This window comes from Leptonychotes weddellii, chromosome 16 (assembly GCF_054177405.1).
Source record: "Leptonychotes weddellii isolate Sample4059 chromosome 16, ASM5417740v2, whole genome shotgun sequence".
In the NCBI taxonomy this organism is placed as follows: domain Eukaryota; kingdom Metazoa; phylum Chordata; class Mammalia; order Carnivora; family Phocidae; genus Leptonychotes; species Leptonychotes weddellii.
Genome location: NC_138384.1, coordinates 44,964,822 through 44,976,688, shown reverse-complemented (window position 1 = coordinate 44,976,688; position 11,867 = coordinate 44,964,822). Strand labels below are relative to the sequence as shown.

At 57.3% G+C, this 11,867-nt stretch overlaps 2 protein-coding genes across 3 annotated transcripts in view; one reads left to right on the top strand and one right to left on the bottom strand.

The window, feature by feature from the left end:
* Positions 1 to 10,319, bottom strand: part of EHD2 (EH domain containing 2) — a 17,960-nt gene extending 7,641 nt beyond the window's left edge. The window contains exons 1-5 of one of the 2 annotated variants that reach the window (XM_081807197.1): positions 10,176 to 10,319; positions 7,658 to 8,117; positions 6,851 to 6,948; positions 2,954 to 3,366; positions 2,616 to 2,669 (exon numbers count right to left, since the gene is read on the bottom strand). In XM_081807197.1, coding sequence (XP_081663323.1) covers positions 2,616 to 2,669; positions 2,954 to 3,366; positions 6,851 to 6,948; positions 7,658 to 8,061 — 969 coding nt within the window. In that variant the 5' untranslated portion in view covers positions 8,062 to 8,117; positions 10,176 to 10,319. The remainder of the gene's footprint in view (positions 1 to 2,615; positions 2,670 to 2,953; positions 3,367 to 6,850; positions 6,949 to 7,657; positions 8,118 to 10,175) is intronic. The other variant, XM_006739431.3, reaches the window with a different exon arrangement.
* LIG1 (DNA ligase 1) overlaps positions 1 to 11,867 on the top strand; it is a 192,760-nt gene that overhangs the window by 130,655 nt on the left and 50,238 nt on the right. The gene's annotated exons all lie outside the window — the stretch shown is intronic.

The following is an 11,867-nucleotide window of genomic DNA, read 5'->3' as shown; positions in this document are numbered from 1 at the left end:
GGCGCCTGGGTGGCTCAGTTGGTTAAGCGACTGCCTTCGGCTCAGGTCATGATCCTGGAGTCCCGGGATCGAGTCCCGCATCCGGCTCCCTGCTCGGCAGGGAGTCTGCTTCTCCCTCTGACCCTCCTCCCTCTCATGCTCTCTGTCTCTCATTCTCTCTCTCTCTCAAATAAATAAATAAAATCTTTAAAAAAAAAAAAAAAAGAAAAGAAAATTCAGGGCACCTTGGCCTCTTTGGTATCAGACTCTCCCAAGGTCTTGGCCTCAAATATCGCAACACAGTGAAATCGCCCCTTCTCACCGTTACCACTTCAACCAAAGGACGGAGCCAGGTGACTCATCCACACCCTATATCGTACAGACAGGGAAACCGAGACACCGAGGGGTAGTTACCCAGAGTCCAGAAAGGCCCTGTACTTTGGGGGAGAGTGTGTGGGGAGGTAAATGGTGGGGACTGTTGTTTGATGGCTAGACCAAGTGTGGCGGAATCACACGTGGGGAATGTGTGGGTGACACGGAGCAGGGGAGGGGCAGGGAGGCTCGGTCACAGTTGGACCCTGGGTGAGGGGCACTGGGGAGCCACAGATGGATCCGAGGGAGGTAGGGGAAGGAATGGTCGGTCGATAGGTGTGAGGGGGGGTCAATGGGGCAGGGGCGTGGTCAGGCTGGTGGGCGGGACCTGCGAGCGCGGGCCAATGGGGGCGCGGGGGCGGGGCCTAAAGTGGCTCCTCGGGGACCCAGAAGAGGGAAGGCGGGAGGGCGCTGATGGCTTTTCCAGAGAGGAAGCGGGGGAAGGTGCCAGGAAGAGATAAGGTGGGAGGGCGGGCTGGGCCGGGGCGCGGGTCCCGGACTCCGGGGTTTGTCCGGGTTTCCGGACCCGCCTCCTGCCCGGCGGGGGCACCAGGTGTCCGGCCCGACCCCGCCCCTCTGTCCCACGGCCCTGGGCCCCAGCCCCCGCCGCTGTCTGCGTCCCCGAGGGGCCGGGGGTCCGTGGGAGACCAGGGCGAACCGGAGGGGGCTGCTGAGAGAGACACGGAGGAAGACAGAGGGGGGGAGAGATAGACAGGCGGGGAGATAGAAGGAGAGAGGGACAGAGAATGAGGGAAGGGGAGAGGAAGAGCCCGAAAGAGAGAACGAGTAAGAGGGAGAGAGATGGACGCTGTGAAAGAGGTAGAAATGAGGAGAAACACACAGAGAGAGACAGACACAGAGACAGTCCAGAGCCTGGGTGGGGGAGGAGGAAAAGGTGGACTCCGAGGCTCAGAGCCGTCCCTGCTGGGCAGCTCCCTCCCAAGGAGGATTCCTGGGGCGGGGGTGGGGGCCCTGACTCACCCCCTCTCTGCTGCTCCTTAAACCAACACCTCAGGCTCCTCCACCCCCCATAACCTTCTAGGCCTCCCTGCCTGCCCAGCTTCCTGCCCCACCTCCACCCTGGCAGCCTCCCCTATGAATGTTCCATTTGGCCTCCAAAATCGCTCTCAAACCAGTGCTCCCCTCCCCCTCCCAAGGCCCTGTTGGGATCCAGGCTCCTCCTTGTTCCTCTGTCCCCAGCCTCCTCCATGGTCTCTGGCCCCAGTTTAACAGCCCTTGAATCCACCCACCAAAAGGCAGCCTGAGTAGGACCCTGTCCCTCCTCTGCTCTGAACCCTTCCATGGCTCCCCAGTACCCTCAGGACAAAGCGCAGTTTCCAGGCCACAGCCCTGGGTGGTCTGACTCCTACCTCACCAGCCTCAGATTCAGTTATTTGCACTATCTACACTGGGTTCAACACTGACATTTTCCCTCTTCCTTGAACTGGCCATGTTCTCATCTCCGGTCCACGCACTTGCTGGTCCTACCATCTAGAATTCCTTCCCCTCCTCATCCTCCTTTTCCTCCCATTTGCAGCTCTGATGCCCTCTCCTCCAAGAAGTCTCCCACCCCAATTCCCCCTGGGCTCCCCAGGACCAGCCCTGACCATGCTGGCTCATCACTGTCTGGGGATGGGTCTGTCTCCTCCCCTGAACTGCCTTGGTCACTGCTGTGTCCTCAATACCACCCAACACAGGGCTGGGGACAGGGGAGATTTTGTCGAACAAGAGTGTTGGTTCAACGGCATTCATTCAATAAATATTTACGGAGCACCAACTCTGTTCCAGGTTTTGGGGATACAGCAGCGAACAAATTTAGACGTCTCTGATTCTGTGAAGCTTACATGCGAGTGGAGACAGGTAGTAAACCCAGAAACCCAATGAATGGATGATGTCCGGCCAGGCAGCAATGAATGCTATGAAGGAAACTACAACGAGGATAAAGCAAGACTCACATGACAGGAGCGGGGAGGGAGTTATAGTCATAAGAAGGGAGGGCAGACAGGGAAGCCTTCCCGAGCATGTGGAGCAAAGAGGAGGTGAAGGAGGTGGGGAGCGAGCCAAGTGGGAGGGGAGCCAGCCAAGTGGGAGAGAGGCGAGGAAGGGGGAGGGGTTCCAGGAAGCGGGAACAGTAAGTGCAAAGGCCCTGAGGTAGGAGCAAGGAGGCCAGCGTGAAGTGCAATGGATGATGGGAACGGCGTGGAAGAGCAGGACAGCGAGGAAAAGCAGCGTGGAGGTGGAGGGGGAATGGGACGGCTGTGGACCTCACCGGAGTCCTGGGTGGCTTGTGCGCAGAGATGGGCCATGATACAACGTGACTGGTGGTGGGACGTGGATGACAGGACACAGAGGAGACAGGGAGATGCGGAAATAGAATGATAGATGCGCAGCAGCAGGGGGATGACTCCCCATGCCATTCGCCTTCCCCCACTCCACCTTGCACCAGAATGACCCGGCCTGGAGGACTCTCTTAGACTGGTGAACTACCTCATCAGAGAGCCCATAAGCCAGTTGAGACAGGATGGGAGGCAGGGCAAGGGCGGCCCCTGCCTCCGCGCTCCAGCCCTGCCGCCCCCCACCCCCGCCCTCCTGCGCTGCTCACCCGCACCAGCCGGGCCCTCTTCACTAGGTCGTTGAGCTTGCGCAGGGCGGCGTGGCGCGGCAGGCCCTGGATGTCGCGGAAGAGGTCCTGCTCCTCCAGTTCGAAGAGGCGCCGGTTGTCGGGCACCAGGAGGGGCTGGGACCAGAAGGAACCGATGTAGACACGCAGCACCTCGGGCGTGCCCACCACCTTGCCCAGCGCCCACATGAGCGCCCCGTAGACGCGCATGAGCTGCTGGGTCTCAACCATGTCCGCCTTGTTGAGCACCACGCGGATCTTGTCCTCGTGGCCCCGCAGGGCGCCGATGGCCTCGGAGAACTCGTCGGAGATCTCCAGCTTGTGCGCGTCGAAGAGCAGGATGATGAGGTCCACGCGCTCCGCGAACCAGCGCAGCACGGCCGGGAAGTCGTAGCCTGGGGGTACGCAGTGGAAGCGGCACGAAGCGCAGAGGTCAGCCCCCCTCCCTCCAGCCTTTCGCAAGCATCCATTCCTTTGGTTGGATAGCGGACTGTACAGACGTTCAGGTTGTTAACTTTCGAAACCCTTCTCTGGGCGAAATAGCCAAGGGCCCAAGAGTATCCCACGGCTCTGCCCCGCCCCCTCCCCCCCCCCCCCAGAATTACCTCATCACTCTGGCCCCAGGCCCTCAGGCCATCTGGCTACAGAGGGCTATCACCCACCCCCTTTTCATTCATTCCTTAGGCAGATATTAATGGCGAGCGCAGGTCCGGATGTACGGGTTGTTAAAATACTGAAGCGTTTCTTAACAGACTCTCTGTGCCTCTATGAACCTCCCCCCCACCCCCCACCCCCGGGTCTCCCAAGTGCCTCCATCACCCCAGCCCCTCCCTAGGACTTCTGGATCTCCCCACAATCCAGCAACTGAAGAGTTCACGTTGGCTCTGGCTCTGCTCTCGCCAGAGCAGATGGTAAATATTTTGAATTTATTTAACAATATTTACAGAGAGTCTTCTGTGTGCCAGGCCCTATCCTGGGCACCCGGAGATACCACAGAGGGCACAGAGACAAGTCCTGGCCTTCATGGAGTACCTGTCTCAACAACGTGCTTCATTCATTCATTCCTTCCTCGTTCACTCATTCGTTCACACCCTTCACTTTTGCTGCTCACTCGTGCATTCAGCAAGTGATGCTTAGGAGAGTAGGGAGGAGGGGGTGGGACGCCCTGACTCGGCGGTCAGGCAGGCCTGGGTTTGAATCCCACCTCTGCCGCCCCCCAGCTGTGTGACCTTAAGCAAGTAGGAAACCTCTCTGAACTTGTTTCTTCCTCCGTAAAATGGAGGTCCTAACAGAATGTGACTTGGAGGGCTGTTGCGGAGATTAAAAGAATATAAATGAGCTAATATATAACATACAATAAGAGACTATCTATAAAGAGCTTAAAACAGTGCCTGTTTAAAATGGGTGCGCTTTAGGCATGTCAACTGTACCTCAATTAAACGGTTAAAACAGGGGCGGCCTGGGTGGCTCAGTGGGTTAAGCGCCCGACTCTTGATTTCCCGGGTCATGATCTCAGGGTCCTGGGATCGAGCCCTGCATCGGGCTCCGAGCTCAGGGTGGAGTCTGCTTGAGATTCTCATTCCCTCCCTGTCTGCCCCCTCCCCCTGCTCTCTCTCTCTAAAAAAATAAATAAATAAAATCGTAAATAAAATAAGCCGTTAAAACAAGCAAACACAATCTGGGAACACGGTAAGTGCTCAACAGTTATCAGTTGTGATACACGCGGGACACAGTGGGGGCCTCCTTCGGGAACTGTCCCCAGAGCCGTCCTTGTCCTGTTCTCATCCGGATCACAGTCCACTGAGGACACAAAACCCATCCCCAGAGTGGTCAGGTCGGGGTGGGGGAGCCCAACGGGAGCACCTGACCCAGCTTGGGGGGGCGGTCAAGGAGGGCTTCTCAGAACAGGGGACACAGTGGTGACCTGGGGGACGAGGCATTACCTGGCAGAACAGGGAGCCCTCACGGCTTGCTCTCCCTGAATCATCTAGTTGAATCTTCAAAACACCCTCGGGAGACAGGCGCTTTTGTGATCCTCATTTTCCAGATGAGGAAACTGAGGCACGGACCGGTTGACGGATTGACTCAAGACACGCGGGTGGGAGGCGCGGAGCAGGAGCCTGCTTGGGTCTCTATGCTCCACTGAAGAGCGGGTGCTGGGTGCATCCTGCCAAGGAGGGAGCAGGCTCCTTATGGTCCCTGGGGACTGGATGGGGGGGGCATTGCTCGGGGGGAGGAAGGGCCAGGTAACCAGAGGGATGGCAGCTGGGGCTCCTTCTCTCCCCAATGTCTAAATGCGTGTGCACACACACACAGACAGACACACACACACACACACGCACACACGGGCCAGGATTTGGAAAGTGTGTCTCATGTGGGGTGGGAGGAAGGAGGGAGGTTGAGTCAGCGTGGGAACGAGAGACGTGGAGACGCGGCAGAGCGTACCCGGGGCTCACAGCTACGACATTCACCGGGAACACAGGTGTCCGCACATCCACAGCGCCCACTGTGTGTGGCACCCCGAAGTGCTTTGCAGTTTTGACATTTAATGTGAACCCTCCGTGCAACCTACGAGGCTGATGCTATCATTATTCCCCTTTTACAGATGAGGAGACTGAGACAGGGAGAGATGAGTGGCTCGCCCAAAGCCATGGTGTAGCAATAGCAGAGCCCAGATTTGAGCCCCACCAGAGGCTCCCGTAGGCTACAATCACACAAAAATGTGGGCACAGATTTGATACGCAAGGGCAGCCAGCCACACATCCCACCAATGCATACACAGGAGCACACACATCCGGACACAATCGTAGCCGCGTGCTCCAAGATGTGGACTCCCAGACACACCCCTGCTCACACACACACACACACACACACACACACACAAATCCACAGACAGACCGACCGACTCGCCTCCTCTTCCTCTACCCAAGCTGCCAGGGAAGGAGACCCCGTTCTCTACTCTCTCCGCCTCCCCACAACCTTGGGCCCCCACCGAGCACCCCTCCCGCTCTCCCCTCCCGCTCTCCCCTCCCACTCTCCCAGGCCCAGCCCCAGGGGCGGTGCCCCAGGAACTCCCGGCCCGCCCTCCTGCCCGCCCCCCCTCCCCCCTCCCCCCGCCCTCGGGCTGGCAGCCCGCCCTCCGATCGCTTCTGCAGCTGCCCCCTGCCTGTCTCCCAGGGGGACACGCGCCCGCTGGGTAGCAGCCAGGGACACCATCACCCTCCACGCTCCCGCCCTGCCCGGCGGCCCAGCGTCCCGTCCCCTCTGCCCCACAATGCAGCCTCCTTTGCCCCAGTCCCGGGCCTCGAAGGCCGCCGAGCTGGCGCGGGACAGACACTGCGGGGTGACTGGGGCGGGGCGGGGCGCAGATGCTGAGTGGGCTGGGCAGAGGTGGGGGCCGGCTCCCCCGGAGGCCCGCTGGAATTCACCCCCCGCCGCTCCCCCTGCACAGCTGTTTATAAATTCCAGGCCCGGCCTTGGCCCGCGCCCAGATTCCCCCTCCCAACCCCTGCTCAGCCCCATCTGCGGCCCAGAGGTGGAGCCAGGAGCATGCCCAGGGCCCAGGGCCTCCCTCCTCTCTGGGTCTCCTGTGTCTCTGTAAGGCTGCCCGCACTCGGGATCTGTCTCTGACTTCGCCGGTCTCCCTCTGTCTCTCTTGATCTCTCCCTCCGCATACTCCAGACCAGCCCAGACACGGAGCGGCAGCCTGCTCACACGTGTTCAGGCACACGCCTCCCCTGTCCCCTCTACGTGCACAGACATGGAGGAACCACACAGCCTTCTGCCACCAGCCAGCTCAGGGCTGGCTGACACAGGCCCGAGTCTTAGCAGACACCCAGCCGCCATCTCCCTCAGACCCAGGACTCGGGCCCCACTCACCCCGGCTCACTCTCTGCTTGGCGCCTGACAGGATGCCCGGAGTGTCGATGATACTGATGCTCTCCAGGACCTGATTGGGGAGCTGGGCACACATGAACCTGAGGCAGAAGGAAAGTCAGGGGTCAACACAGGGAGAGGCAGGAGGAGAGGACCCATAAGAAGGGAAAACCGGGACCACACAGAGGGTGATTCAGGTACAGAGCAGGGAAGAATCTCGAAAGATCAGGACAAAGAATAAGAGCTATTAAAAAAAAAAAACAAAACTGGGCGCCTGGGTGGCTCAGTTGGTTAAGCAACTGCCTTCGGCTCAGGTCATGATCCTGGAGTCCCTGGATCGAGTCCCACATCGGGCTCCCTGCTTGGCAGGGAGTCTGCTTCTCCCTCTGACCCTCCTGACCCTCCCCCCTCTCATGTGCTCTCTCTCTCAGTCTCTCATTCTCAAATAAATAAATAAAATCTTTAAAAAAAAAACAAAACTGAGAGCTGATGTTAACTGATCACATACTTTGTGATTATAAAGTGCTGTGCTAAGCACTTTATAAGCGAGTGGGGACTATGGTTATCCCCATTTTCCAGATGCGGATAAGAGAGGCACAGAGAGGTTAAGTCACTTGCCCAAGGCCACCCAGGTAGAGAGGAGGTGGACCCAGGCAGCCTGGCTCCACTGGCTTCCCTGCTACCCTCGAGGAGGCAGGAAGGGGGAGGAGCATGAAGAGAGGAGGGAATTGGAGCGGGAAAGAAAGAAACACAGGTGGGGGTGGGGGCCAGGGACGGGGAGATGCACCCCTGCCTCCCAAGCTGTACCACCTGTTGAGGAAGGTGTTCCCAAAAGGGTTGAGCTTGCGGAAGGGCTTGTCGGGGTCAACCACAAGGGCGTTGCCCGGCACAGTGCCCTCGGTGTCCCCGTGCATGACAGCCACGAAGCAGTCGGTGGTGGGCTCGGGCCCCACGCGGGAGCCTGGCACCTCCTGCTCCAGCAGGTACTGGATGAAGCTGGTCTTCCCCGTGCTGTACTGACCAGCCACCAGGACCATGGGCTTGCCGTCGAAATCGGCATCCTCCAGGGCCGGCGAGTGGAAGGCGCCGAATCGGTAGTGCTCCTCGAGAGGCAGCAGCTTGGTGCGGTAGAGCTCCTTGAGGGACGAGGTCACCGTGCGGATGGCCTCGGGCTGCTGGCCCCGCGCGCCGCCCCGCTTCAGCCAGCTGAACATGGTGGCTGCACGCTGCCCACTGGTCTCGCCGAGGGAGACGGGCAGGGGAGAGCTGCCTGCAAGGGGGGGGGGCAGGGCGTTGATGGGGGCCTGCCTGGCGGAGGAGGAGGAGGAGGAGGAGGAGGAGGAGGAGGAGGAGGAGGAGGAAGGGAGCTGGGAGGTGGAATGGGCGGAGGAGGGTGGGAGAATGGGGAGGGGGAAGCGGCAGAGAGAAAGCACGGCAGGGCAGGAGGTGATGGTTCATGGAGGAAGAAGGTGATTATTCCAGCTGGAGGAAGAGAAAGAGATTAATGGTGGGATGATTGAAGAAGCAGGACTGATGGTGGGAGGCCAAGGGATGATGGACAAAGGGAAGGATGCAGAAGCTGCCTAGAAAAAATGTATTCTTTCATCCGTTTGTTCTTTCCGTCCTCCCCCCGCCCCATCCTTTCACATATTTTCACTGAAATCACCTCATGTGTCGGGAGCTATGGATCCAGAAAGAGGCCTGAGACGGGCCCTTACCCATTCAAAGCCCCCATTGAGGAGGGGACCGGGCACCAAGCAGCCAGTGATGCCTGGGAAATGCCAGGCAGTGGACTTGTGGGCACCAGATGGGGACATAGTGAACTGACCACGGGATCAGCAAACTCTGGCTGAGCTGACTTTTGAACTGCTCCCTTCCATGCACAACAGGGATACCGTGCAAGACAGGCAGAGAGGGTGGTGTGTGCTAAGGCCCCGAGCTGTGAAATGCATGGAGGGGGTTGCTGGACACAGGAGGGGTGAGAAATAAAGCTGAGGAGTTGCCTGGGTGCACCCAGGTCATGAGGGTCCTCAGGTGATCACAAAAATATTAACATTTCTGATCACTGCATGCCGGACGCTGCTCTAACTCATTTAATCTTCCTAACAACATGGTAAGGTAGGGCTGTTATTATCCCCATGTTTCTGTCTCACAAAGGGGGCTCACGAAGATAGCAATAACTTGCCCAAGATCACTTGGTTGGAAAGCACTCAGTCTGGGACACCAGGCAACCTGACCTCGGAACCTGTGTTCTTACCTGAGTTAGGAAGAGAGAATTACCAATCCAGCAGCGGCAAGCACCCCCAGCACCCAGACTGTGTTCTCTATATTCCCTTACTATCTTTTCATTCTCTGTAGGACCTGTAGTGATGTCCCCTCTTTCATTCCCAATATCAGTCATTCGTGTCTTTCTTTTTCTTTTTCTTCCTTGATCAGTCTAAGTAGATGCTTATAATTTTACTGATCTTTTCACAGAACCAGCTTTTGGTCAGATGGGAGTCTCCAAACACCATTTTCCATTAAAAAAACAAACAAACAAACAAACAAATAGGGCTTCTTGGAGAAATGGCTGATTCTAGGGCTGGGGCAGGGGAAGAACAAGTGAGCCTGGATCAGGTAGTGGGAAGGTGCTCAAAGATGGAAGGGGCATGCCACAGAGACGCAAGGACCAGCCTGAAGGAGCTCCCACTGGCCAAAGATGGGAGGATTTGAGCATCAAAATTAACTGCAAATCAAAATGTTAAAATCCATAAAATCACAATGATACTTAAAGAAAAATGAATAAATAGAAAGGAAAAGGAGTAGAGGGGAAAGAGTGCCGGAGAGGTAAAGGAGAGGCAGGAACTGCGAACTGGGATGTTGGCAGAGGGAGGGGGCCCTGGGCGGTGTCCTAGGCAGGGAGGGGTCCGAGGGATATTTTAGGGGTAGCTGGACAGACCGTGGGGTTGGTGAAGTAGGAGAGGAGCTCTTGAGTGGGAGGAGGGACCAAATAGGACAGAGATGGGTAAGGGCAGTAGAGGGAGACTCCAAGGAGGGGATCTCTTCTGGCTGAGAGGATGGGGAGGCCAGTTGGGAGTGGGGGAAACTGAGCACGATGGGAAGAAACGAGGAGGGCAGGGGGCACTGTTACAGGCTGGAAGGAGCTGGAGGGAGTGGGGAAGACAAGGAGGTTTCGCGGAGCGGGGTGCTGGGGACCCCGGGGACACCGCTACACATTGCGGGGGGTGGGGACTGAGAGTCTTGGGGCGGCAGGGGAATAATCACGCTCCTAGGCTCCGCGGGCCGGGCGGGGTTTGGGAGGCGACAGCGGCGGTCGGAGACCACTCACCGATGGGGCGCGCAGGCGGCTGCACCGGGCGGCGGGCTGGACGGGGGTCCCGCGGGGATCCGAGGCGCCCGCGGAGCGGCCTGTGGTCGAGGTCCCGTCCGGAGCCGTCTGAGCCGGGTGGGGCCCGGAGCGGGGAGGAGGGAAGGGAGGGGCGGGGGGGCGGGACCAGGCGCCCCCCCTCCCCAAACCGGGAGCCCGGCCTCTGGCGCCCCCTGGTGGGGAGTGGCAGGGCGGCTTCTCGAGATGGGTGAGAGCGGGCTTCGAATCCGAATACCGGTTGTTCAAAATCCGTTCCACCTCTGACACTGGGCCACTCCCCGATCTCTGTCTCTCCTCTCAGCATGGGAGTGCTAATATTAATACTGCTACTAACAACAACAGCAGCAGCAACAACAATAATAATAATTTAAAAACTTACCTGAGTTCATGAAATTCCTCTTCTCACAACCCATCCTGGCTCCTCTCTAGAGAACTCAAAAGAAAAGCCAAAGCCCTCAATGGGGCCCACAAGGCCCTACGCGGATCTGCCCGTTCCCTTTGCCCTCACCTCCCTTCCTCTCCCCCTGGCTCACTCTGCTCCAGCCACCCTCGCTTCTTTGCTGTTCCTCAAGCACACCAACAGCCCTCCAACCTCAGGGCCTTTGCACTTGCTGTTCCCTCCACCTAAACCACTTTCCCCGCAGGGATCCGAACAGCTCACTCACTCTCCTCATTCGTGCCTGCTCAAATGTCACCTCCTCAGAGAAGCCCTCCCTGATCTCCTTATTTAAGGCTGCCCCCACCATCTATCCATTATCACTGCTTTATTTTTCTCCACAGTTCTGATTATTCTACATTTCTCTGCTTAAGTGACTGTCTCCCTAGCAAGAACACAAGCCCTCTGAGGACAGGGATTTCCAACTGGGTGGTTTCCTGTCGTGTCCCCAGGCTAGCACCGTGCTGGACACACCAAAAGGAGTCAGTAAATATTTGTTGAGTTAATCTTTCACGATTATTGAGCGCCTCCTTATGTGCAGGCTTATTAGCTAAGAGTATTAGCTCATTGAGTTCTTAGAATGTCCCTGAGAAGTGGCTATCGTTATCCCCATTTTACAGATGAGATAAATGAGTCCCAGAGAAGTGAAATAAAAAAGCACAGAGGGATTGTTCAGGGCTTAGCCCTGCACCTGGCCCCTAACTGGTGCTTAAAAAACATCAGGTCATATAATCCAGGTCTGGAGCTGGGTTTTTTTCTCTCAGCATGGGAGTCAGAGCATACAAAGCCTCAAGTCAAATCCCAGCCCCGCTACTTGCTTGCAAGAGAACCTCAGGCAAGCAATTCAGTCTCTCTGAGCCTCAGTTTCCCCATCTATCTTACTACAAAGGACCACTTCCTTTGGGTCTTTGTTCAGATGGTACCTCCTCTGTAAGTCCTACCCTGACTCCCCCCAACCCCCCACCACCCTGGTTCCTACTTCCTTTTCCTCCCTAGCACTTAGCACTGTCAGCCAGAAGAGAGATGTTCCTTATTTTTACTTCTTTTTGCAATTTTATTTTCATGTATTTATTTTCAGTGTGACTTATTTTTAATCTTTCCCTGCAGGAATGTCAGCTCCTCGTGGGCAGGGGCTTGGGTCTGTTTTGTTTGCTGTTGTCACCCCAGTGTCTAGAACAGGGCCCAGCCAGCAGGCATTCAGTTAAATATTTAGTTGG